The sequence below is a fragment of the Magallana gigas genome, chromosome 8, assembly GCF_963853765.1.
Source record: "Magallana gigas chromosome 8, xbMagGiga1.1, whole genome shotgun sequence".
Classification (NCBI taxonomy): domain Eukaryota; kingdom Metazoa; phylum Mollusca; class Bivalvia; order Ostreida; family Ostreidae; genus Magallana; species Magallana gigas.
The window spans coordinates 6,535,005-6,560,568 of NC_088860.1; the positions used below are offsets into that span (position 1 = coordinate 6,535,005).

The window sequence follows — 25,564 nt, forward strand, 5'->3', positions numbered from 1 at the left end:
AAAAGGTTCCCATCACTCTGTGCATTTAATACCAAGTATGGGACTACCTTAAGAAATAAAAATAAGTCCAATCCACACTTTGCAAAAGTTGTTCCCCTTTGCGGGGTCAATCCAAAGGTCAAAAGGGAAAAAACAACTTTTCCCTTCTTTATGCAACCAAATATTTGGGCATCATGTGAAGAAATCTCTTGGAATTTAATTTATTCCTTCGATGTGTGGGTTGCCCCAACTTGGGGCAATCAAAATTCACAGGGAAATGGATTTCTAAGGTAAAATGACGAAGTTACAACCCTCTAAACTACAAAGGCTACTGTGAGAAATATATGGGGTTTTCCCCAAAGATAGCGGCCAAGTGTGGATTGGTCTATGTCCTTATTTTGTTATTTGAACACTTCAATTTTTTAAGTGCTCCCGAAAAAATGGTGGGGGAGGGGGGCAACTCTATGATAATTTAACTTTCAGTATATAAATTTAAGAAAAATATTTGCTGGGAGAAAAAGATGCTACGTGCCAGACAAAAGCTGCTACTCAATAGTATAGTTGTAAAGTAAAGCCCAATCTCAAGTTAAAAGGTCGGGTTTGGAATACCGTTAATGTTTACTTTTGGCGGCCAAATTAAATCCCAAAATGTAAAAATGTCAGTAAGAATTTCAGGCAAAAATGCCCTCTTTAGACGAAAGTAATATCTTTCAAGATACTTTAGAGTATTTTGTTAACGGTAAGTTTTGATAATCAACAATAATAAGATTTCGGTTTTGTTATTTGATTGATATATGTCGCTTTTGCTGTTAATTAAAATAACAGTATCTCGGTGGGCGTCGGTAACTCACCGAAGGCGTCGCTTCAAATATCAACATGATCAAGCCTAGCAGATTAGACAGTTACCAGACCGTTCATATTTTCCTTTTCAATGCTCGGTCCCCGAAAATTTTTGGATCTAAAGAGCGATTAATCTCCCAAACAGTTGGGTTAGTAACCATTACAGTCTTGCAGAAAAAACTTGTTTACCGAAAACAGTCTGCGTTATATTTTGAAAAAAAAATACACAAATAATCTTATATCCTGTTTGGGATATCCCAAATGAGCTAACCCCTTTGGCCAAATGGTCCAATGATAGTGTGTATTTACTATTTAGTAGATATGGCCAGTTATAACTTATATGGTATTTAGGTATATAAATTATAATAGGCTCATGCAGTACTGCCATGCTCCTACTATAGCACTAGATTTAGTCTGTCCCAAGATATTTATGAAGCACATTTGGACAATTTTAATAAAAATAGTACACATACCTGTGAAAGAAGTACAATTGAAATAGTAGAAAGGGATAATTTCCAAGATAATTTCATTGACACATTATCATCTTTCACTCGGAAAAATTCACAGGGACGAAAAAAGTTTCTTACAGAGATCTATAATGGGGAATGTTTACATCTTTTCTCCATTTGGAATACACTCGGAATACATTGCACAATTTTACAACGTTATCATCCGGGCTTGCTGCAATACAAAATCCCCGTAGACATCACATTTTTAACCGGGTTTTCCAATGGAAAAATCCGGTTATTAAAATGGTGAAAATGGCGGGCGGGCGGGCGGGTGGGCGGGCGTGCGGGCGGCTGCCAAAACTACCCTCATTGTACGGATAACTCCTCCTACAGTTTTCAAGATAGGAAGTTGTTCTTTTGCAGATCAATTGTACATATATCAGAGGTGTGCATATTGCAAGGATTTTGATTTCTGATAATTTATCGAAAAAATACCAGCTTTTGAACTTAGTCATTTTTTGGCAAAATTTTGCATATAGGGTACCCTCATTGTACAGATAACTCCTCCTACAGTTCTCAAGATAGGAAGTTGTTCTTTTGCAGATCAATTGTACATATATCAGAGGTGTGCATATTGCTAGGATTTTGATTTCCGATAATTTATCGAAAAAATACCAGCTTTTGAACTTAGTCATTTTTTGGCAAAATGTTGCATATAGGGTACCCTCATTGTACAGATAACTCCTCCTACAGTTCTCAAGATAGGAAGTTGTTCTTTTGCAGATCAATTGTACATATATCAGAGGTGTGCATATTGCTAGGATTTTGATTTCCGATAATTTATCGAAAAAATACCAGCTTTTGAACTTAGTCATTTTTTGGCAAAATGTTGCATATAGGGTACCCTCATTGTACAGATAACTCCTCCTACAGTTCTCAAGATAGGAAGTTGTTCTTTTGCAGATCAATTGTACATATATCAGAGGTGTGCATATTGCTAGGATTTTGATTTCCGATAATTTATCGAAAAAATACCAGCTTTTGAACTTAGTCATTTTTTGGCAAAATGTTGCATATAGGGTACCCTCATTGTACGGATAACTCCTCCTACAGTTCTCAAGATATGAAGTTGTTCTTTTGCAGATCAATTGTACATATATCAGAGGTGTGCATATTGCTAGGATTTTGATTTCCGATAATTTATCGAAAAAATACCAGCTTTTGAACTTAGTCATTTTTTGGCAAAATGTTGCATATAGGGTACCCTCATTGTACGGATAACTCCTCCTACAGTTCTCAAGATAGGAAGTTGTTCTTTTGCAGATCAATTGTACATATATCAGAGGTGTGCATATTGCTAGGATTTTGATTTCCAATAATTTATGAAAAAAATACCAGCTTTTGAACTTAGTCATTTTTTGGCAAAATGTTGCATATACATGTAGGGTACTCCATTTCACTGGATAAGGGTTGACATGGATTATGGATACAGTTTACATAAAAGAAAACCCGGTTTGCTGTCACATTGACAGCTTTTCACTTGTTTAGCATTGTATTGAAACCTGATAAGCTAACAGGAGCATTCTGACTGAGAAATCTTAGAAATTTTTCATACTTTTGAAAGAACATTGTTTGAACCCTGAGGTATTTATAAAAATCATGCAATTAAAAGCAAAATGTGAATCCAGGATATCTTTGGACAGAATATAACTCAGTTGGTAAAGTGTTGGTTTTTAAACTAAAGGGTCCAGAGTTTGAGCCTAGTTATGGTTATTCTTCTTTTATTACAGTCCAGACCTATATACTGTATTTATTTATTTTTAGCTCACCTGAGCTGAAAGCTCAAGTGAGCTATTCTGATCACATTTTGTCTGTCGTCCGTCTGTCCGTCCGTCTGTCCGTAAACTTTTCACATTTTCAACATCTTCTCAAGAACTACTTGGCCAATTTCAACCAAACTTGGCAAAAATCATCCTTAGGCAAAGGGGATTCAAAGTTGTGAAAATTAAGGACCACACCCGTTTTCAAGGGGAGATAATTAGAAATTAATGAAAAATTTCGAGAAATTTTCAAAAATCTTCTTCTCAAGAACCAGAAAGCCAGGAAAGCTGAAACTTGTGTGGAAGCATCCTCAGGTAGTGTAGATTCAAAGTTGTGAAATTCATGACCCCCGGGGGTAGGGTGGGGCCACAATGGGGGGTCGAAATTTTACATAGGAATATATAGTGTAAATCTTTAAAAATCTTCTTCTCAGAAACTAAACAGCCAAGAAAGCTGAAACTTGTGTGGAAGCATCCTCAGGTAGTGTAGATTCAAAGTTGTGAAATTCATGACCCCCGGGGGTAGGGTGGGGCCACTATGGGGGGTCGAAATTTTACATAGGAATATATAGAGTAAATCTTTAAAAATCTTCTTCTCAGAAACTAATCAGCCAGGAAAGCTGAAACTTGTGTGGAAGCATCCTCAGGTAGTGTAGATTCAAAGTTGTGAAAATCATGATCCCCGGGGGTAGGGTGGGGCCACTATGGGGGGGTGGGGGTGTTAAAGTTTTACATAGGAATATATAGAGTAAATCTTTAAAAATCTTCTTCTCAGAAACTAATCAGCCAGGAAAGCTGAAACTTGTGTGGAAGCATCCTCAATCAGTGTAGATTCAAAGTTGTGAAAATCATGATCCCTGGGGGTAGGGTGGGGCACAATGGGGGGGGGGTCGAAGTTTTACATAGGAATATATAGAGTAAATCTTTAAAAATCTTCTTCCCAGAAACTTATCAGCCAGGAAAGCTGAAACTTTTGTGGAAGTATCTTCAGGTAGTGTAGATTCAAAGTTGTGAAAATCATGATCCCTGGGGGTAGGTTGAGGCCACATGGGGGGGTGGGGGTGTTAAAGTTTTACATAGGAATATATAAAGTAAATCTTTTAAAATCTTCTTCTCAGAAACTAATCAGCAAGATGATTCTTTATAATTGTTAAAACTTTGGCTCCAGGACAATTCTTCGGCCTCACAAGAAGTTTCAGAGTTTGATGTAGCTAAATATCCCATATATAAACAATTGTAAAGGATCTTTTTGAGAACTGCAATACTCAACATGCGATATGACTATAAAATTGAAGCAGGCAGCTATTTTTTCATTAGACTGTATTGAGTTATTGCCCTTGATTTATTGATTCTTGATTATTTTAATTAATGCATCCACTGTTAACCAATTATTGTGATGATTATTTTTATACAATAATAAATATTCAATGTATATAAGTTGCTCTGCATAAGAAGTTTTGGGTTAGGCCGGATTAGTTTGTTTATTTTTGATTTCCAATTTTTAGATACTATGAATTATTTAAGACCGGCACCTATATAAGGACAGTGTCTATTGCATTAAGATGAGTGACTGGTTGGGGTTAAACTTAAACAGGTCGAGACCACATTTTTAAGTGATGTTGGCATAAATTTGCATACTAAATTAGCCATCTGTTTACTTTTATTGACAAACCAATCAGGTGAATGAGTTGCAAAGTATTGTGGGCTACTAAAAGTTTCAGTGTATACAAAGCGTATTGAAAATATATACCATTTTGAATTGTCCTTTGGAAACTCATTTTGAATGATTTTTCAGAATTTATGAAATTAATATGGACAATTATGTCTGAACTTCAATTTCTATGCTCACATTTAAAAAATATTGCATATGAGGACTTATATCAACCTATATAAATACCCCATTGCCAATGTTCAAAAGAGAGGTGCGTCCTATTGAATTAAAAGCAGTGAGTACCGTTTTTTTCACGTGTTACCCCATATTTGGGACAACATTAGTAGAATGCGCGTTGATATTTTCTTTAGGGACATTCATCAGAATGCTTAACGGACAAAATACTATATGCTGCATAGCTTGCGCTTCTGCGTTTGTATATGTGTGCATTTCTAGTACCGTGGCTATTCACGTATGTTAAAAGTGTACAGTTACTTGTATTTATTTCTAGTGCACAATGATAAAGTCACCAAAACACAATTGTGCGCTTTTTCTTATTAAAATCTGTTTGTACTTGTATGCATATGTTTGTCAGTCGTTTGATACTGATCATTTTTGAAGCAACAATTGATCAACTAAAACAACGGTATTTTTCAATGTGAGCATGGAACAAAGTTAATGGTACGTAATCTTTCCTTTTTTACCTTCTAAAGTAAAAATCAAGATGTACAAACATTCCGGCAAGCAATTAAATATTGTGAATAAAACAGACAAAAACCAAGTGCGTGTGTTGAATCGTAAACACGTTGTAGACCGTCATGCATTGCAACTCATTCAATGGATTGGAGAATCTGCTTGACGTAAATACTGTGCAGTCATACCTGCTTGTTTTGGTGGTGGTTGTGGCGGAGCACTAGTGTATGGTCATCCCTGCTGGTGTTCTGGCCTTTCTAGCGCAAGTGTGTGGAACTCCCTGTTTGCGTTAGGTTGAGCTGTTGGCGTAAGTGTGCGGTCATCCCTGCCTGCTTGCGTAAACGTTGGTACCTGTTGAGTTGTGTAGGTGTGCGGTCATCCCTGCCTGCGTAACGTGTGCAGGAGCAGTGATTAAAGTCTGCTCTTGTAAATATTGGCAGCAATCAGGGCTATCCGAGTTCCAAGGGGGAAAAATGGATTTTATTTATACAGGATCTACATGTAGTATTGTACATTGTCCAGATTGTTTGTATTATGACTCCATTAAGCTGACTTTATCATACCTATTGTTCCTCAGGTGAGCGATGTGGCCCATGGGCCTCTTGTTTTACATATTTATCTTTAAAAGAAATAAATTCAATTGATACAAGAGGAGTCGGTTCGTCTACAAAGTAAACAATGTCTATGAGCTATATATGCATGCTTGTGGATAACCTTTTAGTTTTCTACACTTTTGTTGTGCAATTCAGTTTTGTGTTTCCATCACTGGAGCCAATAAGATTAGAAAGAAGTATTTTGTAAAGTATGGTGAGAATTAAGCTTTAAAAAAATATAATGGATTCTGCATGGTATATAATTATTTTACAAGCAACAAAGTACTGGGCACAAATTTTCAAGAAAAAGTTGTCAAAGTACGACATTTCATTGAGAAACAATTCACTTACCTTATGTTAATCTGACTGAGTACAAGATTTCACTGGATACCTTTAAACTTGAAAAACACATCTTAAAATAAAGTGCATCAGTACTTGTTATAAAACTTTTTTACATTTTTGATAGGGGGGAAAATAAAGAAAAGGGGTAATGTTGAACTGTCCCTTGCCCTGAAGACTCTGGAAGATGTTTCCAAAAGTAAAGGCTTATCTCCTGAGGACATCATCAGCTTGATCAAGGTTGCTGCCAGTGGTTATCATGGTAATTTATTTTAACCTTAAAAGTTATTGAAAAAGGGTAAAATGTAAATGGTTAAATTTGTTGAAAACAAATGCTAAACAATTTTAAGCATTCTTTGGAAAAAGTTCAATTTTCTTGTTTGAATACCTGGTATTTTAAAAGCCTTATCAATGTAAAATGCATGGGTTTTTTTTAAAATGTACTTCTTTCCTTCTAATATAAACGACACTTGTTCAAATTTCAGGTGATGTTATAAGTTGCAAGCTGATAAAATGCCTGGTTCCGGCCTCACAGTTTCCTGTGCGAGCTGTGGAGTTGGCTTTGTCCTTCATGTGTACAAGTAAACCATCCAACAAAGTACAGGCATGTTTACCATACTTTTACCAATTAAAATTTTAAGAAGTATAATCATTATTTGAGCTCTGTCTGAAATTTTACAATTAATATTCGTTTAATTTGTAAGTTAATTAACAATAACCCATGTGAACAGTTTCTGATGTTTGTGTCCAATGTCATTTTGTTCTAGATATGGTATTTATTTTCTTTAGCAATTCATAGGTAATCAAAATACCTGACATGTCGGAGCCTTTTTAGCTCACCGAGACGAAGTCAAGGAGAGCTTATGCTATACCCTCGGCGTCGGCGTCCGGACCTGGTTAAAGTTTTTGTTGCAGGTCCTGTATCTAAGCTATTATTTGTCCTATCTTCACCAAACTTGCATGGATGATGCATCTGGACCTACTTATGGACTTGAAAGACTTGGATGCTGAATCTGGGTCCTAAATTTCAGATGCTGGAGGAGGTTAAGGTTGTTGGACCAGGTTAAAGTTTTTGTTGCAGGTGCCCTTTGATAGCAATATCTTAGTTACTGCTGGTCCGTACTTCACCAAACTTGCATGGATGGTGTGCCTTATGATACTGATGCACCAGACAGGCTTGAGTGCTGAATCTGAGCTATAGGTTTCGGATGCTGGAGGAGGTTAAGGTTTTTGGAGCAGGTTAAAGTTTTTGTTGCGGGTGCCCATTGATAGCAATATCTAAGTTACTACTGGTCCTAACTTCACCAAACTTGTATGGATGATGCGTCTTATGATACTGATGCACCTGACAAGCTTGAATGCTGAATCTGAGCAATAGGTTTCGGATGCTGGAAGAGGTTAAGGTTTTTAGAGCTGGTTAAAGTTTTTGTTGCAGGTGCCCTCTGATGATTATATCTTAGTTACTACTGGTCCTAACTTCACCAAACTTGTATGGATGGTGCGTCTTATGATACTGATGCACCTGACAAGCTTGAATGCTGAATCTGAGCCATAGGTTTCGGATGCTGGAGGAGGTTAAGGTTTTAAGAGCTGGTTAAATAAAGTTTTTGTTGCAGGTGCCCTCTGATGATTATATCTTAGTTATTACTTGTCCTTACTTCACCAGACTTCCATGGATGGTGTGTCTTATGATACTGATGCACCTGACAGGCTTGAATGCTGAGTCTGGTTTCGGATGCTGGATAAAGTTAAGTTTTTAGGAACAGGTCACATGTTTAATAGATGATAGTACTATTTCAAACTTGCATAGTTGATTTAACTGTAATATGAATGAATCGCAGAGGTAGCTTCAGATGCAGAGCTTGATCTCCATTATCAAGGATGCTAAAAAATAAATCTTAGTTATTACGGGTCCTAACTTCACCAAACTTTAATGGATGGTGTGTCTTATGATACAGATGCACCTGACAGGCATGGATGCTGAATCTGAGCCATAGGTTGCGGATGCTGGAGGAAGTAAAGGTTTTAATTGCTAGTGCCCTCTGATGATGATATCTTAGTTATTACTGGTCCAAACTTCACCAAACTTGCATGGATGATGCGTCTTATGATACCAATGCACCTGATGGGCTTGAATGCTGAATCTGAGCCATAGGTTTCGGATGCTGGATGAGGTTTAGTTTTTTGGAACAGGTCACATGTTTTATAGATGATAGCTTGCATAGTTGATTTAACTTTATTATAAATTAAATGCAGAGGTTGCTTCAGATGCAGAGCCTGATCTCCATTATCAAGGATGCTAAAGAAATCTCCTACCTCACTCAAACCAGCTCGATAGATAGATGTGTTTGTTGATAAATGATATAACATGATTCCTATGATATAGTATTGTATGATATGAAACAATATTGTTTGATATGATACAATATGATATCTTATGTTATATTATAAAAAGTTATACGATAAGATATGATATTGTATCAATTTTTTTTTATATTTTATATGATATTGTATCATGATATTGTTATGTATAGTATTGTATATTATGATACAATATTGTATAATATTATATTGTATTTTTAATTTATTATTTTATCACATGATACAATTACATAAGATATTGCAAAATATTATATTGTATCCTATGATACAAGATTGTATATTCTATAATATTGTATCATACAATATTGTATAATATGATATTGGTTTCAGTAATATAGAATTATATCAATTGAAATTGTATAATATGATATTGTAATATTATATAATATTGTATCATACGATATTGTATGATATGATATTGGTTTATATGATATATTATCATATCACATGAAATTGTATTATATGATATTGTAATATATATTATTGTGTCATATGATACAATATGTATAATATAATAATGTATTTTATAATATTTTACTTTATAACTTAATATTGTATCATTTGATAAGATACAATGTTGGAATCAAATTATATTGTATTATATGATATAATATCATATAATGTATCAAATATGTTTCAGTGTCATTTAATACAATATCTTACTATATTATACAATATAATATCATGTTTCAATGTTATGTTGTATTATGTAATATGATATTGTAATATAATACTATATTGTATTATATTTTATGATATTGTATTATGTGATCAAATACAATAAGGTATAACACAATACAATGTCATATCATACGTTACAATATCATATCTCATTATTGTTTATTACTGTATTTTATTGTATTATATGATATATATTATAAATATGACATGATGCAATATTTCATTTTATATCATTGTATTGATTAACATATGAACATATGATTATCATAAAAAATTTTATCAGATGATATACGATATTTTGTCAAAACAGAATCCATGAATATCCAAGATCATAAAGTATGATTTTCATATAAAATGATAAAGGTGGTCTTATAAAGGTGATGTCTCATAAGGGTGATGCTCCGTCTCGGTGAGCTTAGTAATCTATGATTACCTATGTTTTTTTTTTTGTTTACTGAAAAAATGTCAGCTTTATATCCTGGCTGAAACCTGGCCACAGATAATAAAATTTTGATTGACCATTAAAGCCCATTTGAATAGTAGCATTTTAACAAGAGCTTGGACTTTAGGAAGTTGTGTCAAACAGCAATGTGACATAAGCCTGTCTACTTCTTTGCTGGTCACTTAGTCATGTCTCTTTGTAATCAACAAGATTTGTCTGGCTTTTAGCCGAGACTACCAATCTATGCATATTTCACTCGAAACCAGTGTCATTTTAACTTGTTTTGATGCAAGAAATATAGTTACATCCTACTGAAAGTCCAAGGTCTTGTTAAAATGGTTCTAAATGCAATTTCTTCTTTGAAACAATTTTGATCAGTGTTTTGTATTGGATGTATATTGTAGGCTACACTTCTGAGGTTGCTAATAGCAGTGTATGACTACATAGATGAAAAGGAGACTGTCCAAAAACTAGGCTACCTGTTGTTTTATTTCATTGAGAATACTGTCCTGGTAAGCTATCAACGCTTTGGTAAAAGTTAGTGTTATGGTTGTAAATGTCACTGACGTATACCATAAAAGTAAGCAAATATTCACGTACTTTGAGTCACAATTTTGAACTGTTTTAAATTTTTGTTTCTTTTACTGTATATGCAAAGAAGTTTCTTGTGTGCAGGGATGGGGTCAATTACATTGGAAAGTAATTAATTAAATTACAATTACTTGATTAAATCTTCAATTAAATTACCATTACCATTACAAGAGTTTTCAAATGTAATTAATTAAATTACAAATTACATTTTGAAATTCATAAAAATTTAATAAAACTATAATTTATCTACAAAACATAAACATTTAAGGAGGTATGTCTATAATGTGAATAAAATTTCGTCATAATGAAAATACTTTCACTGTTTGAGAATTTGCTAACTACTTTGATAAGTAAAAATTTTTGGAAAGAAAAAATATAAATTTGGTTTTATTGTTTATTTCAAAACGCAGGTATTGGTAGTCACAATATGGAGGTGTCCCATACCAACTCAATATTCAATAAATATTTGAAAGTCATATCCCCTAACCTACACCTATCATGTCAACGCAAGTATTTCCAGCATGCAAAACTATTAAATGAAAACTTTTTCCTTTGCATTAATTATACACTTTATTTTTCTTTATAAATACAATGCCAAATTACAGGTTAATCTCAGGTAGAGGGCAGACTATAATTGTTATCAAAACACAATTCACACCTGTTGTTCTCTACCTTATTATCAAATGTTTGCAATAAGGGAACACACCCTGTGGATATGTTAGGTATCAAAAACTTAAAACCCATTTGAAGCCATGCATTTTAGCTGTATGTATTTTAGGCTGCATGACTTGATAGTTTATATAACACTGATTTTGTTTTTAAATTAAACAGTGATGTTTTAATCTAACTCAATGATAATTGACACTAATTTTTCTAATAAGAAGGGAAATAAGTATTTTTTAAGAAAAAGGAGATCAAGCAAATCATCAAATACATGTACTTAATTAAATTTGGGAAACTTATTATTAAATATTGAATCACTGAAAAAGTTCATTCTGAAAAATATTAAGTATGATAGCTATAATAATAGTTCAATACTTTTTAACTTCTCATCCTAACTTGATCTTGTACCATTGATAGTGTGGGGAACAATGGGTAGTAGACAGCTTCATATTTATATGTACATTAGTGTGTAATTGAAAGTAATTGAAAAGTAATTGAAAAGTAATTGGAATTACATGCCTTTTTTGAAAGTAATTAATTAAATTACCATTACATGTAATTGAAAATTTGGCCAATTACACATTACTTTCAATTACATCAAAATTTGTAATTAATTACAATCAATTACCATTACAAATTACCATTACCCCATCCCTGCTTGTGTGTTATATCTTTACTATTTTTCAGACACCATACGTCTGTCATCTGCTGTACCTGTTAACAAGGAAAGAAGATGTTCGACTTTATAGGGTCCGAAAGCTGCTGGAGCTACAAACTAAACTTGTAATAATTCTTATCATTGACTGAGTACAATTTCAATGCAAATGAACGAAAAAGACTTTCATTATTTTCATGTTTCAATCAGCTTGACAAACAAGCTTGACAACCAATGTAAACAATATATTTTTCTTTTACTATAACTATTAGTAAATTCTTCGAGAATTTGATTTTTTTAATGAATGTTTACATATCTGATTTTTTTTTTCAGGGCCCACAACCCTACCTGATTGGTTTGTTGTCAATATACAAACTGTACTTTCCAAATTTGGTGTCTATAGTCATTCCTAATACTAGAAAGGTTTGAATACTTTTATTTGTGTTTGACTGTCATTAACAAGGTTTCATAATTGTTTTGTTATGCATTGTTTTATGAATTTGTTTTTTAAAGCTTCTCACTTCTCGTAAATAGGTACTGTCTGCCATATTTCTCTTTCATTACTGCTGTCCCTACAACCCCTATATTAGGCACAGACCGTTAAACAGTTCAAAGTATTTCAGCTTCAGCTTTAAGTAGACCCACAAAATCAAACATAAGGGATTTAGTACAATGTACGGCTTTGATTTTCTACTACCCTATTGATGTATAAAAGGGAAATCATTAGCAACATGCATAATCTCTGTAGAAATAAAAGAAACAAAAGGAGCAAAATCCTGCATTCTAATAGTTTCTGTAAGTTATTTTCAATGTCAAGAATTACTCTATGAACAAAATATGAAGTAACAATAATGTTGGAAATTACAATTTTGATATTTTGTTTACTATAGGAATTAGAACAAAATATGAAGTAACAATAATCTTGGAAATTACAATTTTGATAATTTGTCTACTTTAGGAATTTATCAATCCTACAAAGCAGACTTTTCACATATTTTAAGAGAATAAAAGGTACTGTCGACCAGTAGTGATCAGGACCTTCATTAATCCCTGAATGTTCAAATTATCTTCAGAAACGATTCAACAATATACATGTATAGTGGTAGAACATTGTCCACAAACTTAAGTATCCTCCAAATTGCATTTTTAAAAGTGTACGTACACGGGAGCCCAGATTATTATTGAAACTAAGGTATTTTACTTTTGAATTTTGATTGTAACTGATATATATCTCTTATAGGTACCAAGCATGTCACGCATGATTTGAAAACTAGTCATTGTGATTCATTTATTTGAAACTGAAACAGAAATACATGTATTTCTAATGTTCAGTTATTTTCCTCCAGTTCATATTATGAGTTACTCCCCTTATCACAACTCTATTCACAGAGCAAATTCTTTGACAATTATTAAAGATTTGTTGTTCCTTTCAGCAATTTTTTCCGACCAGAGATCGACAGTGGTACGCTGTGATCAAGGAAGTACAGGAAAGAAACCAAGCTGCCGACACGGCTCTTATGAAGTCGTCTCTGGAATTATCGGAGAAGCTACAGGCTGCTGAACTCTCCATGCTTCATGGAATACCGGTCAGTCAATCAGAAAAGTAGTTCAAAACTAGCAGAACACATGTACTTACATAATGTATGTAACAATTCCTGATTGTCACTGTAACTTAGTTGGTCATTATTATAAAGTCCATCACAAAAAAATTTAAGATTTATCAAAGTATGTTTATTGCATGAATAATGAATTTTTAGATAAAACTCCTTGTGAAACGGAGTTAAAATGTAATAAGGAACTTTTACATTAGTGATTTTTAAAATGGGTATGGCCCTATTGCTTTGGTAGTTCCTGAATCCAAGTAATTATATGATTCTTGTATACACAGTCAACAGCTGTATATTGTTTGCAGCCTGCAAAGAGAAGAAAGGTGGATCCAATTCCAGTGGTGCACTCAAGCAGTTCCAAACTGACCGTCAAGCTGTCCAGTCGACTGATGGCTATGCTGGAGGAGAAACCGCTGCCCTTCGTCCAGATACAAAACATTGAAACCTTGTTAAAGAATCCAGACAGAGTAGAGGTATCTAGCTGGAAGTCTTTTGTTTGTCTGAAGGTTGTAACATGAACAGTCTAGATTGTCATACTAAGAAGAATTATGTTTTACACTATTTGCAGAAATACTTTACATGAACACTTGATAAAAATTTTGGACTCAGTAGAGGCAACTGGGACAAAGTCTGGTGCTAATCTAGATATTTTGAGTCAAACTGGGAGAAAAACATACTTTGTATAAATATTAACAAATGCATAAGACTTTATGAGAGCTTTGTGCTGTTTCTAGTTGCCAAGTCAGATGGGAGCTGCTCTCCGGAGTCCCTTACTGCAATGCTTCATGTCTTACAATGCTGACCCTCTCATGACGAGTCGATTCTCTTACTGGATCCAGGACACTCTGTGTGAGAGTAAGTCTCTCTCTCTCTCTCTCTCTCTCTCTCTCTCTCTCTCTCTCTCTCTCTCTCTCTCTCTCTCTCAATTTGTGTAGCATTCTGATTTTTTCACACATTTAATTTTACTAGACATAGCTACATGTATGCCAGATTACAAACAAATGTACCTTATAAGTGCATTGTACAAGTATATAAAATTTTCTGTGCAGTCATTATTTGGACCAAGAAAATTATTTAAAAGATGCATCACTGCTCAGGTGATGATTTTGGCCCATGAGTCTTTGTTTAGATTTTAAACATGTTTGTTTATCTTATAAAATATATGCATATATGTGTATTTTTATTACTAATTGTAACAAACACCATTAAAAATATCCCTCTTTGACTCTTTGTAGAATTACTATATAGCACTCAAACTCCAGCCTGCTTCCCAGAAATTGAGTCCATACTGAAGAAATTGATACAGTTCACTGAATTTATTCAGGTACATGTAGATTTCAAAAACACACATGTAGTTTAACACAGTCAAGAGACTCCTAAAATAATGTTTGCAATGGTCTTCTTTTTCATTTAACAGGAAGGCATACCAGTGGTAGATAAGGTCTTATTCCGATATCTTCAGATCTGGAACGGACTAGATTTCAGACAAGAAATCTTCAGACTTGTGTCTAGGTGTAGACTCTATCCTTTTTCAGGTTCGTAGCTTTTCTCCTTTATTGTATTCATTGAAGATAATTCTAAATGTGTTACATACACACTTCAATATGAGAATATTAGTTCAATGCATTGGTACAGAGCTTTCATTATTTATCCCACCTATAAAACTAGCTCTACTTTTTTCTCTAGATCCTCATGTACTTATTTTGTCATTTATCTTACCATAAGAAACATTCTCTGCCCTTTCCTTGAATTCTGCATACATGTACTTATTTTTCAGTGTTGAATGAGAACATTTTAGAACCTTTAAGGAAGCTGTTTGTCAGAACATCAGTGTTCATTAAGGTTAGTTTACATTTCAAATTATCACATTACAATGAAATAGAACTAAAATTGAATAGATATGAGGCGTATATTCGAAAAATGTCACACAGTTCCCTATCCTTAGGTAAAATGGATTTAAATTTGAATGAAGAATTAAACAATGAATATGTGATGAATGTTTTAAAAATGAACAGCTGAACAAAAAATCCAAATTTATGTGTTAAGAATAGAAATGTAAAAATTATAAATTGAAATCTAATGGGAAAATCATTTAAAAAATTTGAATGTTTATGTTATAACTATGTAAGCATCCAGACCGAACATAGATTCAAGCTTAGCTGCACTGAACAGGTCCACTTGTTTTCTGGCTGTTGCTGAAACATGAATTGTCTGATGATTAAGTTTTATCTGCCACACATGTTAGCAGGGTTTTATAACTAAACTTGGAATCTTTCAGTTCTTAAGGAGGCATGGTCACGATTTTGGTAAAAAATTATTTTCTCGATTTTAATGTTTACAATGCTTCAGTAAGGCATTTTTAACAAGCAACCAAAATTTGAGTGTCATTTGTTGAGTTATAAACGAAATACAGAGCTTAAATTTCTTCGCTGTGTAAACAAAGCTTTTGTTTACATTTTGATTGTTGAAGTAAAAATTCCAGTTTTAGACTTTAAATGCATGCGTTATTCATTAGGAACTGTTTATTTATGCTTAAAATGAATAAGAAGATAGACAAATCAGCTTGAAAAAGAATTTTACTGGTATATTGAACCTATGTAAAAAAAAACAGGGCATGAGCCTTGTTTACATGAAGAAGAATTATGAGCCCTGTATCTTGCTTAAAACTTATTGACTGGCACCCAAATTTCATTTGATCATCAAAAATACATTTCTAAAGCATTGTAAATGATAAAAACAGAAAAATAAAATTTGACCAAAATCGTGACCATGTGCCTTTAAGGGGGCTGGGTGGTTAACGGATTAACCATCAGATCAACTTTAAATTTTTAGAAATGATGTTTTAAGCTATATACTTTTATATGTTAATTCCATATACAGTACAATTATATTTTGGCCTTAAAATTAGAACATTTTCTGCTATCTTTATATAGAGATCAATATAGCCTAGAGATGGCCAAGACCATTGGGTCTTCTTGATAGTCCTTATACAGGCCCAGCCCACATCAAAAATATAGCATACCTTGTTTATTTTGTGCTTTGGAAATATATGTACTTTTATTGGCGTGAGGTATAAAAAGTAACATTTTACAGGCTTGTCTTTAAAAATTGAAGTAGAAGGAAGAAATAAAAAAGTAGAAGGGGGTTTGGGGGTCTTGCTTATAGCTACATTGTGTTGAAATGCAAAAATAGCCGGGTAATTCAGGCATTATAGGCAGGGGATTTCCCCGCCTTCCGGGTCTTAGAGACAACCCTGATTTTAACAAGTGTCTGATAGTCTTATTATACATAAAACCCTTAATTGCAGCCATTGATATCACTCATACACTTACCAGATATTTCAATGCCTCTCCCACTTAACTAAAAAGCAAATCACCGAGTACTGAAGGAAATTACAAAACTTTTGGACAAAAAATGGATAATGCAAAAACTGTTTTTGTAAATTGTTCTAAATTATGTTATTCTTGTGAAATACACTACAGTTAAATTGGCAAAGTGACACCAGATGTAAAGTCCTTCTCTCACATCAGAGTCTGCTATATTTGCTTGAGATCAATGGGATATGAATTCTTTTTACCTTATCAATTGTCCAAATTAATTAATTATTCACTCCAGAGGCAACAAATTGTACCATTCTTTAAAAAAAATTTTATTTACTTTTGTTTATGCATCTACAGGGTACATATTCAGGATTTGCAATAGAAACAATGTCTTTTGTCATGTCAGATTATCAGGACTATAAATGTTTAGGAATGAAATTTGATATACTATTTCATTTGAAATTTTCAAAGCATTTTCCTTCAGCATATTAGAAGGACTTGCCTATCTCCAGCAATTTTCAGCAATCTTAATGCTTTTGCTTTTATTTATTTCAAAATTGGTAAGGCAGACTTAGGCATTCTTTGTTGTATCCCTTTGAAAGAACAGGGCTGCGTTTTACAGAAGAACTTACGACATACGACAAAATTACTGAATGCTAATTAGTCACCTACTAATCAATGATTTATTCTTATGGTTGGACAATATAATGGTTTTATGTCAATTTTGTTCTCTAAAGGTCAATCTGATTAAAATCAGATCCTCGATGCTCCCGTTTTAATGATGTGTCGCCTCGTAGCAACACATCATTAAAACGGGAGCATCGAGGATGCCTCGTAGCAACACATCATTAAAACGGGAGCATCGAGGATCTGATTTTAATCAGATTGTCTAAAGATCATCTTACGAGACAATAAATATTTACGACTTTGTCGTAAGTTCTTTTGTAAAATGCAGCCCTGGATAGTAACAAAATTCATTTTGAATGAATGTGGAAAGTTGGGTTTTCACAAATTGTTGCATTGCCAGCAGGTTAGGAAACTTCCAGATAAGTCAGTCCACAGGTCTAGCTACACAAAATTACCAGTCTTGATTATTTATCTATTTACTAAATAAGCTGATTGGGTTTACTGTGTCACTGCTAATCTACTTTTTATTTTTCTTTCATCTTTGGAAACACAAATCCAGTGTCCTATATGATCCAAGAATCCTAAATGAGATTGGTTGAAGGTTACCAATTATTTTTTTCTGTAAAGTAGTCAGAGTTCAGGCCCCAGAGCGGGGCCAATGGGGACATAAAATGTTCTATACTCCCATTTATATTTGAGAAAAGTTAAATAAATGCATGATTATGATGTCCATGAAGCCTTCTACCAAAATTGTGAAATTCATAGCCCCTGGGTCAAGGGTTCAGGCCCTAGGGCAGGGTCAGTATGGATATATAGTAAAAATTATTCAATGTTAGAGAAAATTTCCTAATCTTTATCCACAGTAGGGGAATCCCTCCACAAAAATTGTGAAATCATGGCTTGTTTCTGTGGTTTAGGCCCTAAGCGGGGCCAATATGGCCATATAATGAAAACGTATTTAATCTTAGAGAATCTTCCTCTCTTCATCCACAAAAGGGGGAGATAAACTGAATGCATGGTTATGATATTCATGAAACCCTCTACCTAAATTGTGACTTGTTGGTTAGGGGTTTAGGACCCTTGGGTAGGGCAAATATCATGGCTATATAATGAAAATGTATTGAATTTTATAATAGCTTCTTCTGTACTTTCACAGTAATATTGGGGATAAATTAAATGCATTGTTAATATGTTCATAGTGAACTGTTCTTATATTGTGAAATTCACTGCCCACAGGAGTTGAAGCTTTTTTATTTTTTTTTTTGGGGGGGGGGGGGGGCAAATGTGGCCATATAGTGAACATGTAATAATTTTTAAGTCACTTGAGTCACTAAGGTAACCTTATGCTGCTATATTTAAGGAAGTCTACTTTAATTTTCTGTGCATTATATGCTTGTAGAAATAAAATGTATGCAAGTTGTGTGCATTAAAAGCTATTATTAATAAAAGTGTATATTATTAAAGATTGCCAATTATTAAAGGCCTGCAGGTCCCTTTTTACCAAAAGTTTATGAATTTTGGCACCTGGAGCTAGAATATAAATAATCTGAGACTTCTCTGACTCTTGCCCCGCCCCCTCTTTTATAGATAAATGTTTTTTAAACATCAAATTCGGATTAGGGTTTAAACTCCAAAATGAAGCTTTTAAAAATGCAAAAGTGAGACCCTCTACCAGATCAGTCTAAGGGCTATGGTACTCAGGTGACCATCAAGGCCTGTTGGCTTCTTGTTTGCATTAACTCCCCCTTTTTTTTGTGAAGTGCCAGGTGATGCTGTGTTTGACCCAGCTTTTACAGAACTATGCGATGGTGGAAATCCCAAGATACAATCAGAAATATCCGGAGGCTAAGCCAGGGTGAGTATTGATCTGAGGATGGCCCTTTATATTCACTTCATTCAAGCCCAAGATTTCTGTCAAATAAATCAATGGTTATGTAATATTTACATATGTTTGTGTGGACATTTCTATTAAAGAAGATAATCATTATAGTCCCATGCTTTTAGCATAACTGACAGTTTTGAGTATACAGGAACTGTTCAATTCATTAACACATTTTAAGATTAGAGTCTTGAATCAATGACAAGAATGCATTGCCCTTGAAAAGTCTGACTTAATGATAATACTGGTGTCATCTTGGTGTGATAAAATAAATAGAGGCATTAACCGCACCAACTATATTCTGTATTACGAACAATAATGTGCTTCCAACATGCAAAAGGTTTTAATAATTTTACATTATGTAGTTAAATTGGCTGTACAGAAATGCAAATCAGGCAATTATCATGTTTAAAGAATCCTAATTAACTTTGAAGACATAAAAAACTTCAAAGGTTTTGTGTGAGCCATATGGAAATTCCTTAAGTAGGCATTTGTAAATAAGAGCATTTGAACCAATATAAACTAATAACATTTGAAATGAAATGCTTTAAGTACTCCTCTCAATTGAGGTCCTTTTAGAATAAAGTGGTATTCATATTACAAATGAACACAGTTAGTTTTTAGGGTCATATCAAAATGTTATTGAAAAGAAAATTCAAGAAGATAATTATTCTAGATATCAAAAATGGAAAAATTGATTTTAAAATTTGAGCTCATATTGTATCTTTGTCCTTTTATATTCATAACCATTTACACATTTTAAAAATGTAAGTATTTACATGTTCAACAGGGTAAAAAAATGAAAAAGTGATGTTATGCCAATAAAATGATGTTTCCAGAAGTTGAAGTTATCTTCACACTAAGGCAATAACCTGTACATGCATCATAATACATGGAGACTACCGGTATATAATTTATTCATGGACTGCCTTTACTTACAAGTTAAACTCCAAAATTTTGTCAGTATGTTTATAGTCCATGCAGTAAATTACATTGACCTAGAAGATTAAAAATTTAATAGCATAGAAAGTGGGATATTTTCTCATTTTTGTTACAAAATTATAGTCCATGCATTAAATTATATTAACACCCAATAAGATGAATTTAAAAATATGTGTGATTTTATAAATATGGTGGGTTTTTTTTTTCTTGTTTCAAACACTTTTTGTTACAAAATTTTAATGACCCCCTGTAGATTGAATGGATTGACAGTGCCATGCATTATAGGGGTTTTTAATTCCAATGTAGATAGTTACATGGCAGCTAACTGAAGGGGGGAATGATGATTTGTATTTGATTTTGACAGAATCTCTGTGTTTGAGGACGACATTGGGATGTTTGACCCCCTGACCTCAGTGATAGAGCTGATTGGCTATGTGGATAGACTGGCCAGTGTGGGACTGGCGCTGGAAAACGATCACAATATCCTTCTCCACTTCACACTCAGCTTCTACGAGTTGGTAAATGTCACTCACTCACATGTTTTATCTTTTCATTATCTATACCATGTAAAGACATATCTTTTCATGGTCTTTATCATGTTAAGATAACATGCTCACAAAACACGCAATGCTTGCCAAGTTTATTGTAATAATTTTATCATGCAAATTGCCTTAGTATTTTGGATCCCATGTCAAACTTGTGGTGAAAGTCATGATCCCTGGATAATGTGGGGTTTTTTTTGGTTGGTTGTTTGTTTGGTTTTTTTGGTTGTTGTTTTTTTTAGGGGGGGGGGGGATTCTTGAATGGTTTTTATCATGAAGTGTACAATAAGCCTTATTGAAATCTTGACTGGCACATTTTACTCCAGGTGTCCACGCTGCATGCCAGATATGGCCTTCCGTTTGTGTATTTGCCCAGTCGACACATGATCAGAGCTCTTCTGTGTGACAATGCCACGGGTCCTGCCAGACTGTGTGGAGTTATAAACAGGTAGGATGACTGTATCAGTCAGTGTGGAGTTATAAACAGGTAGGGTGACTGTATCAGTCAGTGTGGAGTTATAAACAGGTAGGGTGACTGTATCAGTCAGTGTGGAGTTATAAACAGGTAGGATGACTGTATCAGTCAGTGTGGAGTTATAAACAGGTAGGATGACTGTATCAGACTGTTTGGAATTATAAACAGGTAGGATGACTGTATCAGACTGTGTGGAGTTATAAACAGGTAGGATGACTAACAGACTGTGTGGAGTTATAAACAGGTAGGGTGACTGTACCAGACTGTGTGGAGTTATAAACAGGTAGGATGACTGTATCAGACTGTGTGGAGTAATAAACAGGTAGGATGACTGTATCAGACCGTGTGGAGTTATAAACAGGTAGGGTGACTGTATCAGTCAGTGTGGAGTTATAAACAGGTAGGGTGACTGTATCAGTCAGTGTGGAGTTATAAACAGGTAGGATGACTGTATCAGTCAGTGTGGAGTTATAAACAGGTAGGGGTTATAAACAGGTAGGGTGACTGTATCAGTCAGTGTGGAGTTATAAACAGGTAGGGTGACTGTATCAGTCAGTGTGGAGTTATAAACAGGTAAGATGACTGTGTCAGACTGTGTGGAGTTATAAACAGGTAGGATGACTGTATCAGACTGTGTGGAGTTATAAACAGGTAGGATGACTGTGTCAGACTGTGTGGAGTTATAAACAGGTAGGATGACTGTATCAGTCAGTGTGGAGTTATAAACAGGTAGGATGACTGTGTCAGACTGTGTGGAGTTATAAACAGGTAGGGTGACTGTATCAGACCTTGTGGAGTTATAAGCAGGTAGGATGACTGTGTCAGACTGTGTGGAGTTATAAACAGGTAGGATGACTGTATCAGACTGTTTGGAGTTATAAATAGGTAGGATGACTGTATCAGACTGTGTGGAGTTATATACAGGTAGGATGACTGTATCAGACTGTGTGGAGTTATAAACAGGTAGGATGACTGTATCAGACTGTGTGGAGTTATAAACAGGTAGGATGACTGTATCAGACTGTGTGGAGTTATATACAGGTAGGATGACTGTATCAGACTGTGGAGATAATGCCCCCTTATTGATGGCTGGGGATATAGTGTTAACACTTTCTGTCTCTTCTCCCTTGTGCTCCCTTCTTCTGCACTGCCATCATAGCAGTTTTTTACTGTGCTTGCAAGCATTGAGCTTGATTTCGATCTGTGGAATTTAATTGTGTCACAATTAGAGATTTTGTTTTTTACCTAAATGAACCTGTTTTCTAGACACCTTTCCAAAGAGAGAAATGCATTATATCATAAATAAGAATTTTGAGGTGATATTCTATCTTTCATTTGTATCATTTCTACAGTTTTTCCTTTAGAAGGGAGGGCGGTGTTCTGCTTTCCTCATAACGTTAAATCTGATCGTTTCCATTTGGTCAACCCTTGTAACTGGGTGTGTTCTATTCCTTAGCTATAAGAGTAACTGTCAGATGTTGAAGGATGACGTGACCAATAATGAGATAGAAATCCCAGGATACCAGAAGAAGGAGACAATTCATAGCCTCAACATCCTCATCCTGGACCTCTGTGATTCTCTGTGGAGAAGGAAGGCCTTCAGTCACGGCAGAAATGACTCCTATCTGAACTTTGACCTGGAGCATCTGGCCACAGAAGCCAGTGATGGGCTCTCTCTGTACCTTCATCAGGCCTTCCTGCCATTCGCTTTGTTATTTCTGAAGGAGGTGAGCTCTTTAACCAATAATGTTGCTCTTATATCTGTCTTCTGTTTGTAAATTAATTTTTAGATTCTCATCCCCACCTGCCCCGATGCATTTTATTTGTGGGGAAAAAAATTCGGAGGGAAAAATCGGAGTTGGTATATAAAAAATTCAAAACATTTTATGGGCTGCCTAAGCATGTAGATTATCGATTCCAGTCATGTTTGTTATCATAAGGATACAAATGTCTTTATGCATTAACAGCTAAGATGAAATAAAATGGAATTAAAAGATTAAAAGAGGGGTTTTTTAATCATATTAGCAATAACAATTTAGAAGAATAGAGCAGTTGTTGTTTCTAGTACATGAACAGTGAAAAAGGTGTTTTTAAAAAGATAATAAATAAAATCCGCCTACCCACCCCATGTTTTTTGCAAATCAGGATGAGAATCTAAATATTAATTTTATGTAGCCTAAGTTAATTTTTAAATTAGCTCCTCTATGCAATCACTTGCACCAGTATCGGTATGGACCTGTGCACTTCCTAGATTGATAAATACACAGCATATAAAAATAGTTCTTTTAAAAAAAAATGAGAATATTGTTACTGTTACCAGGTATCAATTAAAAGCATAACATTTATTTATGATCTGTAGAAAAAAAAATGGCACTTAAGATGAATGAACATTGAAACTTATAAGTTTTGTATCAAGCTAATTAAATTAGAGGCAGTTGTGAAAAAAGGGGAGGAGTTAGTCAGTACTGCTATACTTGAATTGAAACTTCATGTATTAAATTTTTTTTCACAATTAACTATAAACTGTCTTAACATGGTTACACTCAATGACATATATGATAATGTACTATTTATTTTGTAGAAGTTCTTTTCTTAAATGGCAATTATTGTGCGATTATTGTCTGATGTATTTGATTCATTGTAAGTTTAGGTGTAGATCTAATATCCATCATATCTTCTGTATTTCAGACACAGCCAAAAGAAAATATTGGTCATCCAAAAGGAATCAAAGTAAGAGACTAAATTACATGTACCTGTATTTTTTTTTTAATTTCTTAAAGACTTTTCAAGATCTAGAAGCATGTAGCCAGTTATATTATTTGCAGCACTCAGTTAAGAATATATGTTTTAATAATTGCTGAGTTCTTATCATCACAATCATCACATTCTTAAATGTACTTCTGAATGTTTTAATGAAGTTTATTTCTCTTACATAGAATGTTCGGGACATGTTTATGGAGTTTTTGCAAAGGGAAAACATTGGTGAAATAAAGGATTTTATTTTAAACACAATTACACGATACAGGAACTCAACTTCGGACACCAAGAACAAAGTCTAGCTAACCTCACCATTCATCAAATTGGTTTCTTGGAGGTGGAAACATCATTACTGTCTGGGGACAATTCTTTAAAAATTGTGAACAAATAACTTAACGATGAATAAGAAGTTAGATATTAAGATATTATCATAATATTTCCAGTCAATATTTATAATTTTATAATTTTTTAGTTGGCTGGTTTATAATAATGCCTTGTTGTTGCCACACAAGCTAAGAGAATCTTTGTGCTAACCTGATCTTGTAATTGGTAGACAAAAATCAAATGCTTGTTGTCCATTGTATTACATCAAGTTTTACCTTTTTTTCATATTGTTACACTACCTGAAAGAAACACTATTGATATGAATTTTCAGGTGCTTTGGATCATGTGCCTATTTATTCTTTGAATCTCATTTTAATAAATGTACAGTGAATCCCATTTCGCTAGTTGCATTTTTTTTTTTAAACTATTGTACACCTCCAATTGTATGAGCTAAGAGCAATTTCAGTATTGCTTTTAAAAGTATCTATGGACTAGTATACTTTCTATGTGATTTTAATTTGCAAAATACTGTATTCCCATTTGTTTGTTTTTTTTACCCCTACACGGGGTTTCTTCTTCTCCATTCCTAACTTGTGATGAAACACACAAGGTTGACTTTTTCTTAATAAGTGAATCAAGCATATTAGAATGTAATGATTAATGAGACAGCTGAGAAGATTACTTAAATAAATTATGATTCACATTAAAATGACAGTTCTGAGTTTCACACTCATATAGTACAATTTGCAATGAACCATAATTTTCCATTTACAATCATTGTGTATATCACTAGTATTTTTCAAATAAAATAATATTTAATGGAATTATGAGGGGAGATAAATCTCTTAACCAGTGCTTGTTATTTTCTTTTCAAGCTCTAGCATTTAAGTTTCGTAATTTTTTCTAGACTTCTGAAAATTAAATAAGATAGAGAACAAATTGTGAGAAAACCCAGTTTAATACTACATGTATCAACTATTCAATATTTACATTCAGTGTATATTTCACTTTATGTTTGCACTGGAAATGTGTGACATCCAACTGCCTGTAAACACACTTAGCTTTTTCACGGTGCATGGGCACAAATATAAACGTCATCATGCGTTTTGAATTTTATTATTGTAAGATTAAGGGGGCATGGTCACGATTTTGGTCAAATTCTATTTTCATTTTTTTATTTACAATGCTTTAGAAATGCATTTCTAATGATCAAATAAAATTTGAGAGTCATTCGTAAAGTTGTAAGCAAGATACAGCGCTCACAATTTTTTGTGATGTAAACAAGGCTCGTGCCCTGTTTTTGTTTACATGGG

General features: G+C 33.9%; 1 protein-coding gene across 1 annotated transcript; it reads left to right on the forward strand.

The window, feature by feature from the left end:
- The first annotated feature begins 573 nt into the window (after positions 1-573).
- On the forward strand, positions 574-24,650 carry LOC105333821 (centromere protein I). The gene is made up of 18 exons (XM_011437025.4): positions 574-718; positions 6,492-6,626; positions 6,850-6,968; positions 10,274-10,381; positions 11,811-11,906; positions 12,112-12,201; positions 13,212-13,364; positions 13,691-13,858; positions 14,120-14,240; positions 14,621-14,709; positions 14,803-14,920; positions 15,163-15,227; positions 19,093-19,187; positions 20,518-20,671; positions 21,022-21,143; positions 22,627-22,897; positions 23,859-23,900; positions 24,107-24,650. Exons 1-18 carry the CDS (start codon positions 661-663, stop codon positions 24,227-24,229), a joined length of 2,127 nt encoding a protein of 708 aa, XP_011435327.3. The 5' UTR covers positions 574-660; the 3' UTR covers positions 24,230-24,650.
- The last annotated feature ends 914 nt before the right edge of the window (positions 24,651-25,564 follow it).

Coding starts and splice junctions, on each gene's coding strand:
- LOC105333821 (XM_011437025.4), top strand. CDS start 661: ATGCCCTCTTTAGACGAAAGTAATATCTTTCAAGATACTTTAGAGTAT. Junction 11,907..12,111: donor TGGAGCTACAAACTAAACTT/GTAATAATTCTT, acceptor TTTTTTTTTCAG/GGCCCACAACCCTACCTGAT. Junction 15,228..19,092: donor GAACATCAGTGTTCATTAAG/GTTAGTTTACAT, acceptor TTTTTTGTGAAG/TGCCAGGTGATGCTGTGTTT.